The 14,561-nt window shown below is 43.6% G+C and overlaps 1 protein-coding gene across 1 annotated transcript in view; it reads right to left on the reverse strand.

The window, feature by feature from the left end:
• Positions 1-14,561, reverse strand: part of ryr3 (ryanodine receptor 3) — an 85,006-nt gene that overhangs the window by 41,112 nt on the left and 29,333 nt on the right. Inside the window, 19 exon segments of the mRNA XM_017033627.2 lie at positions 646-749; positions 876-1,092; positions 1,657-1,822; positions 1,825-1,845; positions 2,783-3,024; positions 3,143-3,276; positions 3,406-3,524; positions 3,611-3,706; positions 5,131-5,266; positions 5,392-5,572; positions 5,684-5,805; positions 6,919-7,083; positions 9,374-9,530; positions 9,886-9,960; positions 10,443-10,536; positions 10,925-11,024; positions 12,364-12,476; positions 13,161-13,239; positions 13,327-13,401. Coding sequence (XP_016889116.1) covers positions 646-749; positions 876-1,092; positions 1,657-1,822; positions 1,825-1,845; positions 2,783-3,024; positions 3,143-3,276; positions 3,406-3,524; positions 3,611-3,706; positions 5,131-5,266; positions 5,392-5,572; positions 5,684-5,805; positions 6,919-7,083; positions 9,374-9,530; positions 9,886-9,960; positions 10,443-10,536; positions 10,925-11,024; positions 12,364-12,476; positions 13,161-13,239; positions 13,327-13,401 — 2,396 coding nt within the window.

Consider the following 14,561-nt stretch of genomic DNA (forward strand, 5'->3'; position numbering starts at 1 on the left):
ATAGCTTTTTTTCATAATTATTATTATTGATAAAATACATTATTAAAAACGTGCAGAGAAAAAAGTTAAATAAATTCTTATCTAACAAACCAATCAGACCTCCATCTTTACCTCCATGGGCCCTCTGTTGGGGTTGCGGACCCCCTGTTGAACATGTGTTTGACAATAAGCTTGAATTGCATTTATTACAGACTGTTTCTGTGAGGTGAACTGTGACATCATCCTGTCCGTCAAGTATCTGTGTCTTATTTAAGTACAACGAACATTTAGTTCCAATCGGAGCAGAACTGAACTCGATGGATTTGAATGGAGTTCTTATTACAGGACAGTGTTTGACCCAGGTCATGACCCCTCATTAGGCTGTGATCACACCACTGTATAACTGAACAGAGTGTGTGTTCTAGACTGAACACACAGACGGTTCATACAACTGAAACATCAGTGGATCAAATGAAAAGATTAAGATACAGCAGTTCACATATGTGCAAAAATCTGAAAATCTTGGTAAAATTCCCAATTCCACCAAACTCCCAGTGCAATTTCGAAAATCCAAATCTCTTTCTTTCCTGTTGAACCAGGACACGGTGCTGGACACCTTTTATCACAGCGCTGCAGGAGGAGCAGTTTTTAGGTCACGGCTCTACCTTGCCATAAGTCCAGCCCAGCTCGATCTTGTTCATCCCCCACAGTTCGTGGATGTTCTCGGCCAACATGTCTCTGACGTGGTCCAGGTGAGGCGGCAGGACGACCTGCAGGGGGCAGAGCAGACAGAGGCCACAGCTGGGAAGATTCCAAAACTAATAAAACTGTTGCTGGTTTCTCCATTAACCTCAGCTGGAATGATGAGGGAAACCACGCGGTTGTCACCTGCTCACCTGGGTGGTGTCGACAGGAGTGGGGATGAAGGAGGCCTGGGAGAGGAACTGGGTGGTCCCCAGCATGTCACGGATCCCCTCGTGGTCTCTCTTGTACTCCTTCACGGGCTCAATACGCATCTTTTCTTTGGGCAACAGCGCCTCGTAGCACGGAGAGTAACCAGCAGGTGGCAGGAACTTGAAGTCTCCATGGCGTCCTCCCAGCAGGAAACGAACCCTGGAATTCGAAGGTGAGATTCCTTTGATTCTAGCTCTAGAGTGGATTTGTAAAAATTCTTGGATTTTGATTCTAGCTCTAGAGTGGATTTGTGAAAAGTCTTGGATTTATTTGACTTTTAAACTTTTTTGTTTGTTTACCAATGGTGTAGTGAATATTAAAATACGTTCTGTTTTGTGTCATAATATAGTAAAAGTGTGAGGAAAAGCGTGCAGGTTTATCTCCCTTCTTTTGCAGACATGAATCTTCCTGTCACCATATTATCTTACATCTGTCCCCGATAACTTTAAGCTGATGGAACATTTAGATTAGGGTTTTTTGGTATGTCACCATATTATCTTACATCTGTCCCTGATAACTTTAAGCTGATATATATAATATTTAGATTAGGGGAGCTGTTTAAAATTGGTACTGCATTTAGATTAGGGTTTTTTGGTATTTTTTTGACACATTAAAACCTAAACTGCGAGGTCACTACAGTAGGCTGTCAGTTTTGCACCACTAATCTCTTGGTCGTCAAAAAGTTTGACAGCTGACGGCAGAGTTTTCTCTCCACTCCCTTACTTCACTCCTGCAGAGAAGCTGACAACGGGGAAGAAAAATCCGTCCGTGTTGAAGTCCTCAAACATTCCCTGGACGGGCTGCCCGTTGATCCTGAAGGACATGCTGGGCGCTCCCAGATCCAGGCAGCAGCTGACCACGGCGTCGTTGTTCAGCATGTGATGGTTATTGCCACGGCCCTGGGGATTCGGCCTGGACAGAAACACAGAGGGATGACATAGACGGGTGGTTTTTACGAGGGTCAGTAAAGATACTGCACATCTGGGCCAGGAGAAAACGGGGGCGAAGACGGTGAAGGAGTTTTAAAGGGTTGAAGATATTTAAGTATGTTTATTACTGTATGTTTACCTGATAAAAAAAAAAAAACCCTAGAGCAACAAGCTGAGGGTTGCCCACATCCCTGTGTTTGTATTTATTATCAAAGACACACAGAGAATACAGAGTGTAGCGATGGAGAAACACTGAAACATGACCTGGTTGGTTGGTGATTTTTTAAAATCCTTGTTCTACACTGTTTTATCATTTAAATGGGTTTGTTTTTTAAGCTGATGTTGAACATCGTGGACTGTAAACATCCAAACTGCTGTGGTCTGCTGCACACTCTCTCTGCCTTCATGGACATGTGATTCAATGTGTGGGACTGTCAAAACACAGGGGACTCCTGGAATTCCAGGAAGACCTGGAATGAGTGTCAAGACATACGACACTATTGTGTTTTAAAAAGGTGGAGGTTTCTGAGCAGGAGCTGACGTGTGTGTGTGTGTGTGTTTGGAAAGATCTCCTGGTGAAGGATAAGAAGTGACAGGGAAGCAGGATTTACTGGAGCCTGAAACGAACCTCATTTTACCTCCAACATCTTGAAGTAAAGCTGTGAGGAGGAAAAAAAACCCACAGACTTCTGCAGGGAAATTACAGAAACTATCTCAACTTTAATCACTGCATGTTCACACAAACGACCAGGGGAATAATCTGGAAAAACCTCACATTAATGTGTTTTAGTTTGACCAAAGAGCCCCAACCTTCTCCAGGGGGCAGGGGCAGAACATGACAGGTATAAAAACAGAACAATTTTTCGACCAAAATATACATCAACATCTTCTGTATTCATCAACATCAAACCCTTGCGTACCTGACCAGAGGTGAAGTCCGTCAAAGCTGTAGGAGTACAGGTCGTCCCCCACACCGTTGCCTCCCCAGCCCTCTCCTCCACCAGGGTATGGAGCGTACCCTCTTGTGTTGGCCCAGCCCACTCTCAAGTGGGTGGGCTCCCCGGTGACAAAGTGGTCCACCTGGTCGATCACCAGCTCGAAATACCACTTCTTATACTGGGCTGAACCTTCAGCCATGCCCAGGAAGATGTTTGGTCTCATGCTGCAGAAGGACACAGAGACGGGATCAAAACCTCAACTGTACAACAAAAAAATCAAATGATTTAAACACATTATTCCCGTGTTCTACCGTTCCACCTGTGACACAGTCCGTTCTTTACCTCTGAACATCGTTCACCAGTCGAGTCTGCAGCAGCAGGTCCCTTTTGGGGAGGAGGTTGTCGCAGATCAGATTTTGATTGGCTCTCACTGCCACCCCGTTACAGACGCAGAGGGAACACAACACATCCAGAATCTAAGAGAACAAAAAGAACAATCAGACGCTTCTGGTTTCTTCTGTGTACAAATCAAACCCGTCTTCATCTACGCCATGTCAGAGCGGGTCAAACACATGCAGCATCATTTGGCCGTTTCTGTTTCCCACCTTGTGGTTGCGCCCATGCTTGTAGAGCAGAGAGATGATGGATTTGATGTGCCCTCTCTGGATGATGTTCAGAGCCTCCGGGCTCTCCACCAGGATACAGTGGAGGACTTCCAGGATCCCTGAGACATTTGGCCACGGAAACATTTGTTACAATCACAACAAACATCCTGAGAGCGAAAGTCAAGTGTCTTTCTGTCAACAGCACCTGAAGATGATTCCAGTCTCTCCAGTTTGCTGACCAGCCAGTCCAAGTTACGGGAAAACTGGGTGCAGTTGTTCCTGTTCCCACGGATCAGCGAGGCTGAGGGAAGGAAGAGCAGAGGTGTAAAACAAGACGCCAGCATCTCCGAGGGGAAACAAAGATGGTTACGCGTTTAATTAGAAGCACAGTCTTAGCTGTTTCTACCCAACAACTCTGATCCACAGGAAGTGTAGATGTTAAAACTCAAACAATCTCTGCTGACAGATCTGTATTCAGGAGCTGGACTCTCTGTGAAACGTGAGGCTCGTCTCTCTTTTTTTTTTTGGCCTGTGTCGTGATATTTATAATTCTCAGTTTTCCTTAAAGTCTCAGTTTTCATTTCACTGAAGTTACCGAGGCCAAGCCACAGCAGTTGCTGCCAAATAAAACATTAAAAGGAATTGGAACTATTTATATATTGTCCGCTCTAAAAAGCCAAGTGGACAATGTTGGAAAATACAGGAACACGCGGGGAGTTGAACGGTGTCGTTTGCAACAGGAGAGGGAAGGAATGAAAAACATGAAATGGCCCTTTAATGCCCTTTTATGAAAGTAGTAACTAGTTTAATTTATTAGTTAATAGTATATACATACATACACACATATCTAAATATATGCAGTATAAACTATATTTACTACGACTGGATTTCCCACAGGACGTAAGAACAGGTTAATTAAACCGAGTTATAAAAGAGTCTCATTCGCTCGACCTTTAAATAACTTCACTTGTGAATGAAACAGTCCCTGTGTTATTACGGAGCACAGAGGACGACCCATAATGCAACACCATTCATCACCCTGAAAACTGGCCTCAACAAGCTGCCCCTCCGTGCTCGTGGGTGACCTCCTAGTGGAGAAAGAGTGAATTTGCGGGTTAGACGCGCACGTATGTGCGGGGGGTCGGTACATGCTGTGGAGGTAATGATGAATATGAGGGCGGCCAAGGTGAGCGACCACTGACAGCAAAACACAAACTATCCAAAGAAAAAGTTGCCAGGACTAAAAAGCCCCAAACACTTTTCAGGGTCAGAGCTTTAGTATTCATGACTTGACGCCGCCCGGAGGAGGAGGCGATAATGTCACCACCTGTGAAGGCTGGCATTTGGTTAACGATGCACGCGTTTCCACAAAGACTCAGAAGAACGTTCCACAACAGGTCCACACTGATTTGAAAAGAAGGCAGTGGCTTTGAGACAGCGTGGTGAAATGTCAGCGCTGCTCTGTTCTCTCCTTCCCCTCTGTCTGAGTCACAGTGTTGGAAAAGGAAAAAGAAAACAAACAAGGTCATCGTGACCTTGACCTTTGGCCCCAAATGATTGACTATGATCTTAGACGATACTTTGAATCAAATTCATTTGATTTCATTTTAAAAATGTTTTTTGGAAATAAAATTCTATGGAGAGGAAAGTACAGTGACAGAAGGGGAGGAGAGGAGGGGAGAGAATTGTTTGTTAATCAGCAGGACTCGTCTTTTCACTCCTCACCCAGGAGCTCATAGAGGAGGTTGAGAATGTCTTTCCACGCTGCGCCCGCCTCCTCCCCTGCCATCTCTCCAAAGTGGGCCGCACTGTTGTACAGGTTCATCCGGTCAATGCACTTGGACAAGAAAGCCAACATTCCCTGGGGAAAAAAAAAACGACGTTCCAGATCATTAACATGGAGGATCACAGGGAACGATGGCAGCAGCTGAAACTCTCCTCGTGCCCTGATGTGACCTTGATTCCTTCACTTGTCTCCATTCTCACCTCCTCTTTGAAGAGATCTTGCCGCTTGATGAGAGAGCGGAGGAGAACTTGTTTCTCCTCGTGCTCCAGCTCAGAGTCGGGCTGTTTGAAGTACTCGATCAGATCGTTGAGCGTCTGCAGCACCTCCTCGATGTACCTGGCCACGGCCGTGGACTCACCCGCCGTGGTTCTGTCCAAAGCTCTGGAAGATTAGAAAATTATTAAAAAATAAAAACAAGAAGAAGAAGGAGGAAATGAAAGTGTTGTCAAACTGAACCCTGACGGTTGAAGTCTCTCATCACCGCGTCCTTACTTGATGAAGTTCTTGAAGAGGAAGGTGGTGTTGCGGATGATGCGTGCGGCCCGGGACTCTTCGTGCTGACAGCGCTGCAGGATCAGTCCATCGTCCATGTGACCTTCAGAATGCAGACAGGCCTTCAACAGGAAACAGGAAATTCACATTCTGACCATTAGAGGGGGCACGGGCGTGGGTCGACTCCATATTTTCAACTATCTCTGATTTCTTAATTACTGAAACACAATTTTAAGCTAAGCTAAGTTGGCTACATGCTCTGTTCAGAAACACGGTCCAACGTCCCTGACTTGTTCTTCGACTTTGAGCAGCTAAATCATGAGCTCACACGTTGTTCACGTGTGTCAGTGCGGCGTACGTATTTGGCCGGGGTGTGAAGTGTGTGTGTCCTGCTGCCGAGGTGTCTAAACAAACACAGAGTGGGAGGATGAGGTGAAAGAATTTAAGTGCAGACCAAGTGTCACCCTCATCATGTCAGGTGCTCTGGAGCTTTGCCAAAGCCGGAGGATCGGCCTGGCACCAGCACAAGGAGAATTTGATGTCCTTGGAGAAGTGCCCAGGTCGGAGCTGCCGCCCTGATCCCGCCCAAAAACTAACACGTCACCCTCCACGAGGCCCATTGTCGCTTTGGAATTGGTGGCTAAGAGTGCAGGATGATGGAGTGTCATGGACTCCACAGGTGAAGTGACAACGGTTTTTGCAAAAGAGAAAAAGTTGCAACCTGCATCTCTGACAATAAAGGACTGAAATCTTGACATTTTCTAATTTTCTTTCAGTTTGGAGAAAAAGTTTTACTGAGTTTTTTTTTTCTGTTTAAGCTGCTCTTTAAAAATGTGTGATTTTTTTAGGGTTGAAAAACCTGATCAAATAAAACATGACACCTGACAAAAAAAAATTATAATGAATTTCTGGAGAGGTCTGAGAATTTTGTCTGAACATATATTTTCACATAAGTGAATTCAGATAAATATACTTTTAATTTATATTTTCACATAAGTGAATTCAGATATATATATACTTTTAATTATAACATCTGTTTTTTCTTTTCAGATATTTTGACCTGTGGTTTCGAAAACTTTGGAGTGAAAATAAAGACAACAACTGTGTTTTTCATGAATTGTTGAGATGATTGAATTTTTATGGACTTGTTTGACCCATATATTTATATGTATTTATATATTTTTATGAAGTGAATTTCAGTTTGTTTGTTGAACTGTAGGTGGGGCTATATTCACCCGTCTCCTCAGAGGTCCTAGTCGAGATGATTTGGCATCAGGCGCCTGGTAGGACAGCCACAGTCCTGTGGCCACATGCATGACGAAGCAGACAGAGTCTCCATATTTGATCTCAGGGACGCCCATCCCATCGATGTCCCTCTTCGGACCCGTGTCTCCCTTTTCCTGCAGAGTTAGAATGAGAGGTAAAAGAGTTACTCACGTTACTCAGCAGAACACACACACACACTCCGTAGCAGACATGGAAAAATGACAAATGAAGACATATGGTGAACAGATATTAATTCTTGAGGAGCTGCTGTTATTGGTCCACGGGGAGGCCGACGCCCGCCTCATTACTTCGACTTCATTTCTGCCTCAGCGGTGATGGAGTGATGCAGCTGATTAGAGTTGACAGGAAGTAAGCAGGACCGTATTAATAGAAATGTTCGACATGGCAAAGCGTTGACCTTTGGAGACAGAGAAATCGACTGCTGCTGGACCGTGTCATTACTGGGTGGAAAAGTGAGATTTAATTCAGAAAATGTTCCGGGGAAAACATGAACTTCCAGCAACCTTGATGAGAACTGCTGAAAAGTGCAGCCAACTTTCACAAATGCAAGTCCAGACACAGCTTTATTTACACCAACTTTGAGTTATTCCACTGGTTAACTAGTTAACTAGAACTAGTTACAGTTACTATTTAGAACCTGGTCGTTAACTAGCCTTAGCTTCCCCATCCTTTGGCTAACTCTCTCAGGTCAACTTTTTTATTTTTATCTTTTGGGAAGTGTTTATCTTTACTTGGCAATTTATATACTGTAATTATAAATATATATTTACACACATATATTTATATATGTATATTAATTAGCTTTTAGCTAGCTTGATAACTAAACGTTATTGCTAGGCACATCTTTAGCTGCTATTAGCTATAAGTTAATGCTTGTCAAATATCCAGTCCAGGTAAAATTCAATTCTTTTACCTTAAGACTTTTCATCTACATTTGTATCTGAACATTTTCTAAACTTGCATTTAAAAATATCCAGTCCAGGTAAAATTCAATTATTTTACCTTAAGATATTTCATCTACATTTTTATCTGAACTTTTTCTAAACTCACATTTAAATGACTTTATGTTCTGACAATTTTTTTTGTCCATTTTGTATCAAAACTGCTAATTTGTCTGACCTTGAAAAACACAAGGGTGAAATCCAGGCCTTCGAGCACCGACCACCGACCACGACGCCAACAGAACACACCAGAATCACCGCCTGACTCTGTGACTGACATGACAGTAATGTTCTACAACAGGAGCTGCTCCCGAGGTGAAGATAACAGACGGGCAGTGGACAAAAGTCTCCACCGTGTCCTCAGTCATTCCACATCAAGGGGATAATGACTTTATTTTAAGAAAAAAAAAAAAAGCCCCCGACTCGTGCTGCTCCGGTGACAACCGAGGGCAATTACATTTGTTGTCAGACGAGGGACGTGTTGGAAGAGAAGCGACCCCAGGAGGGATTTAAACTGTACCTACTGCTGATAATAAGATGTCAATGACACACAATGGAGTCAGTAAAGGTGACTCACAGCTGCTGTGGCTGCACTCTTCACTCAGCCACACATTTTACAGTACTTTTATCACAGTTTTTAATGCGTGGTGTAGCATCATAAGATCAATTCATAGCCAGTTAGTCAGTTACACATTTCTAGGTGTTCAGTTTTATGCCTTCCTTTTTATTGTTCCTGAGATTTGGAGGAGAGAAGAATTGATGTCACAGAGGAACTGGATGGTCTGAGGCAGAAATTTAAATTTCATTTTTCAAACTCAAATGATGTTGGGGGTTTCTGTTGGTCCTCTATTGTTACAGATCCTTAGTCATTATAGGACCAGGACTGACCGATGCAGCTGGAGTGACCTGCTCTAAACTCGATGTCCTGTTGGAGAATCGCCCCATGACGCTGCAGCCCCCTCCACCAACGAGAGTCTGATACTCCATCCCTCTGATTTTGCCCCATCTCCTGATTTTCCAGGCTGTTAAAACCAGATGAACTGGAGCAGCCTCCGAAAGTGAAATGAAAAGAGTGGGGGGGGAAAAAAAGCAGCTGAGACAACGAAACGATTCGTCAGGAAAATCCCCAGAGATCGTCACAGGGAAACGTTAACCCTTTTGTGACCAGATGCTACATTTAGTTTAATTTCCCTGAATGAAAATTAGTGAGCGTCCTAATGAAAAGTCGGCTTCACTCCAGCCACTTCACTGCTGCCGTCATGGAGAGTGGGTTCAGCCGTGAGCTAATTGAAAGCTGACGCACTGGTCTCAGGAGGCTGTGGTGAAACAGCCTTGGAGGGGGGGGGGGGGGGGTCGGGGGGTCATATAACATCCTTTTAATGAGGTAAACTGATTCATTGACACCACCACTGCTGTCAAATAAACTGGTAGTGAAGGGACCTGGGGGGGGGGGGGCACTGACCTTGGATGATCTGAAGCAGAAGGCGGTGGCCTTGGTGTCGGACTTCTCCCTGTCCTGCAGGACCAAGCCTTTGTCCTCAGTCCGTGCCAGGTAATGACCGGTGGACAGGTGACGTAGCCTGAAGGCCTGGCCCCAGCGGATGTGGCTGCCGCTCCAGCTGGACACGGACAACAGTAGAACATTGTAAAACAAATAAAAAAATCAATCTTCATTTATGAAATTAATAAGATTTTTTCTCTCCAACAAATAAAAAAATCAATCTTCATTTATCAAATCTTCTCCTCCATCAGAACTGGAATTGAGTTTCTCTTAAAATCTCCAATCAGTTTTAGGAAAAGAACTTGTTTCACCCAGAAAGTTTTCAGACGTTTAAACAGGTTTAAAGTTTAGTCCAAAGTCTGAGAAATTCTCTCATCGTTTTGAGTTTTTTTTTGTTCTTGTTCCTGTTCTTGGAGCAGAGTATTTGATGTCACACTGAAGTGTTGTAAAAGAATGAAGGTCTGCTTTTATACCTGATCCTGAGGGGCTCCACTCTCCACAGTGAACGAGCTCTGGAGGCTCCTTTCCCAGCCTCGTAGTTCACGATCCTGGAAGAAGGAGATGCAGGAATAAAAATGATTTATTTTGTTCATTTTTTTGATCATTTGCAAATTAAAATAATATTAATATAAATACATTTTCTTCTGCTTCAGCCATATAATTAATAATCAATTCCACAATTACATTTAATCCCAGTAAATAAATGGAATGGAAAACAAGAAGCTTGTTTTTTTTTATATATATACACTGAGTGCTGTATGGGCCACACACACCATGGGCCGTGACCCATATTTCATCGTCACTTTACAGTTTTATGGTTCCAACTTTTGGGAAACGCCTTCCTCAGCAGTGGAGCTGCAGAAATGTTCGTCGTTGATTAACAGCTCAGGCTGGGCTGAGCCATTGTTGGTTTAAGGAGATTTACTGTTGGTCTGTTGTCAACACACACACACACACACACACACACACACACACACCGACAGTCCAACAACAACACAGTCCAGAGGCTGGAGACGACCGGGTCACTGACCTCTGCTCCTCCTCATTCTTGTCTGCACCGGGGATGGTCAAGCTCTCGTCGTGGCCGTGACAAAGACGCATCACATGACCACCGGTCAGGAAGCCTGAAGGAGACACGGGAGGGCGCACACACACACACACTCAGTTATGTTGTTTCTAGGGTCATGTAGAAACTCATGGATACAACACATATGCAGGGATCAAACTTTGTTTGTTATTTTGCAAAAACTGTAGACAAGTCTGGTTGTCCACTAGGTGGCAGTAATGTAACTTAAAGGATGTCAGCTAACATTAATAACCTTCAAAAACAGTTCACCAATAAAAAATGGCTAAATAAAAATAAAAATGTAATTTTTTTGGATGATTCTGGACAGGAATGACTGACGTACTTTAACCACAAATATTTACTCTCACATTTCTGGCCTCAGATCTGTTCTTCCGTCTGTAGGTAAACCAGATAATAATAATAATAGTTAGGTTAGCTGGACTTGCCTACTGCCATGTTGCCGGAGGAGCAGGTGGGCTGCACGTTCCAAAGAGTCTGCATGAAGGACGCGTCCACCTGGATGTTGCCGTTGGAGATGGAGAGATGCTGCAGAACAGAGGAGCGGGTTTAAGATCCAACACGGGGGGAGTGTGGGGGTGGGGGGGTGGACCGAAGCGCTGCCTCTGCCTCAGCGTTTCACTTTGCAGCAGATAATTACAACGTTCCTTCCCGGAAGGACTTGGAGTAACTCCCAATTCCATAAAGTTATAAAGGAGCGACAGGCAAGTGCGGCTCAGAGCTTCCTGAATGATGTTGTTGTTGTTGTTGTGTTGCAGTTTTCAATGAAGTCACTTGGGCATAAAGAGTGTAAATCTGACATTACTTTGAACACTTTTTTTGCCAAAAAGGAAGAAAAAAAACTCTAGAAATTGTTCTCTCTGTGTCTCTATGTTTGTGATTTACCAGTTATTTTCCACTAAATCAGATCCAAACTAAGGGAACAAATTTTAACAGGCATTCATCTAGGGCTTTGACCAAGGATTATAAATGTTTTTTAAATACTTTTAAAAAACTTTCGGTGCGAGAGAGTCAACACAGAAACCAGTTCAGCACCAGTGACTTGCCTACAGCCAGCTGTGAAATGAGTTTTTACTTCACGTGTGCAGTGTGTAAGACAAAGCAGCTCATGAAAAACCTCCTGTATTTTTTCACTTTAATGAAGCACTGAGTTTGTCCTGGTTCAATTTGTCAGAAGCAGAGAGTCTGTCGGGTGGAACCAGGTGACCATTTCTCACCGGAGGTAATGAAAGTGACGATGTTTTGCTTTAATTCACTTTTCACTCCCTGCAGGTCTGAGGCTCACGAGTCTGGACATCCGTCTCCCCTCTCTACATTTGTCTCTCTCTGTCTCTGTGTCTCTCCCTCTCACTAACCCTCTCGTCCCTCTGTCTTTGCTGAATAAATGAATGACTTTGCTTCAGAGCTTTGTCTACATTGACTTTTATCTCAGGCACTCCAAAAACTAGACACTATTTAGATACAATTTTTAAAAGGCACAAAAATAAAGAGGGTTCAACTATTTACTATGCAGTATATTTAATTTGTCTGAGCTGCTGTGAATTTAAGTTCTTCTTCTTCCGAAGCACATCTCTGCTGAGCTGTGGTTAGCTTTGGCCCAACAAGTCAGTCAGGTCTGGTTTATTTCATTACTTTGTTACGCTTCACTGTTTTATTCTGTACTAATGAGGCCGAACCCGTTCTGCCTTAAGAGTTCTGAAACCTCACTTTCTTAAATCGAACTCTGCAGCGAACCCGTTCTGCCTTAAGAGTTCTGAGACAGAAAAAAATCCCCACTTTCTTAAATCGAACTCTGCAATCTGTCTCTCCTCAGATAAAGGTCAGAGTTCAGAGTATTGTAATTCAGGAGCGATTGCGGTTGACCTACCAGGTATCTCTCCGTTGAAACACTGACAAGGATCAGGTCGTCTCCAATGCGGACTTTCTCTCCCTCAGACCTCTGCTTGGACGCAGGGTGAATGGTCCACCAACAGGCCTCTCCTGGTCACAGTAAAAACAACTCAGTAAAAACCCGTCTCACAGAGAATCAACTCTTCTGTTACTGATCACTGTTCAATAAGTTGATTAATAATTATTTGAAAAAATGGTGCTTTAACATTTTAAAGGTCAACTGTACGGGTTAGTCTCAAAATTAACTGATTAAAAAGAATTGAGAATCAGTGAAAGTATTTCTTTTTTTTTAATCTAATCCGAGCAGGAATTAAAGTTGACGACATCAGCGACCAACAAAAAAGCTAAAAACTGGAAATTTAGATTTTTGTTTTTTGTTTCCTTTGACCTCAGTAGAAAAAGTCACAGCTGTGTTAACGCCACGTTCAGTTAACAAACGTCAACAGAGTTTCTGTGTCTTCTTCTGCGATGTGAACTGACTGGATGTCAGCCAGCATTTCATGGGTGTTACTGCCACCTACTGTTAAGGAATGTGAATAAGCGCAAGTTTTTCCTCAACATTATTTTTTTCTGCCTTGGCAAAGGCCAGCGACGGACAACCAGTTGGGAATCAATGCTTTAGATCAGATGGTATGAGAACTTTGATTAGAGTCAATTGAGACTTGGAGACTTGACTTGGTATTGGCCTCATGGACTTGGACTTGTTAAACGATGACTGGTGAACGTCTCTATTTGAAGTTTAGTTTCTTCAGGTACATTAAAGGAGAACTTCACCTATTGAATCTTCCTGCAGACCGACATCAAACGACAGCTTGTCCGTCAGAGACCTCGACGTCTTCAAACAGGTCAAGTACTGATGAGTGAAGAAAACATTTTTTAAATCGTTTTACATACTCCATATTTCATATAAAAAATATAAATATGAAATGTTGACACTCACCATTCCACTGAAGGAGTGGCGAAGGAGAATGGCGTGACCGTAGAGCAGGGTCCGGTGTCCGCCCCCCTGACCCGCCTGCAAACAAACAAAAAAAACCTGTTATGATTAACAGAACTAACGTGGTCTCCTGAACCCGGTTAGGAAAACAGCGCGGATCAAACAGAAATGTGGACCATCAATAGGAGTGCAGGAAAACAAGAGACAATGGAAGAGGGTGAAGATCACGAGACGCCACACAGAATCGATCGATCGATCGATCAATCGATCATCCAAACAGATGTGTAATCATGAACACACTCACACCATGAGCCCATTCTCAGGTACTGAGGCAAAATGCTGGATGAGAAGATGTGAGTCAGTCTCAGAGCAACCAAGGAGGAAAAAAAAAAAGGAAGTTGGTGAAGAACCAGGAAAATTCTACTCACCTTTTTAATTAACCTCTAGAGGCGGCAGCAGCAGAGGGAGAACAACAGAGAAATAATTCCACAGCCAGTGACATTTAACAGCTAAAGTCAGAGAGCGGCTGCAGTCTGCTGGAATTCTGGGTTTGTTAGTTGGACAAACTAAAGAAAATCTTTTTTTTTTTTTTGGGCAGCGTCTGACGACTATTATAGAATTCTAGAAACAACTACGTCCATGAAACTCAGAGGATGTGAAAGCTCACATTTACATTATAAAATACAAATTTAAAAGACCCTCGATGTGGTTGTATCTGTGTATAAAGACCCCTCAGCATGCTAATTTGCTAACAGTTAACAGCTGATCAACAGGGGTCGCCACAGTGAGGACTGGAACCTTGGACGACAGGAACCACCAGAAATAAGAATCCACTTCCACTGAACTCTGCACCTGAATACAGTAAACAGAGTTGAGTGTCTGTGGTCGGTAAAATATACTGTAGTGATTTTTTTCAGACTGGTGTTTGATGCTGTTGTGTTAATCCAACAGGCAACACAGCTGTTGGTGTTCGTGTGTCAGTTCTCCATGTTTCTTTTGTTTATTTGCTGGTGGGCCTTCCATTTAAACAACCGCCTTCAGTGAGCGTCAACTTGTCCCTTTAATACGTCTCCCTCTGAGCAGAGAGACATCAGAGGGACAGAAAAGGAAACGCAGGGTTCAATCAGAAGCAGAAAAAAAATGGGAACAGGATCCAGTAACAGCTGGGACGAGGAGGGGGGCAGCAGGGAGGGGGGGGGGCCTTGCCGCGGGGCCGGTTTTGCGGCCTGCCGGCCTTG

The sequence above is a fragment of the Cynoglossus semilaevis genome, chromosome 7 (assembly GCF_000523025.1).
Source record: "Cynoglossus semilaevis isolate Cse_v1.0 chromosome 7, Cse_v1.0, whole genome shotgun sequence".
Taxonomy (NCBI): domain Eukaryota; kingdom Metazoa; phylum Chordata; class Actinopteri; order Pleuronectiformes; family Cynoglossidae; genus Cynoglossus; species Cynoglossus semilaevis.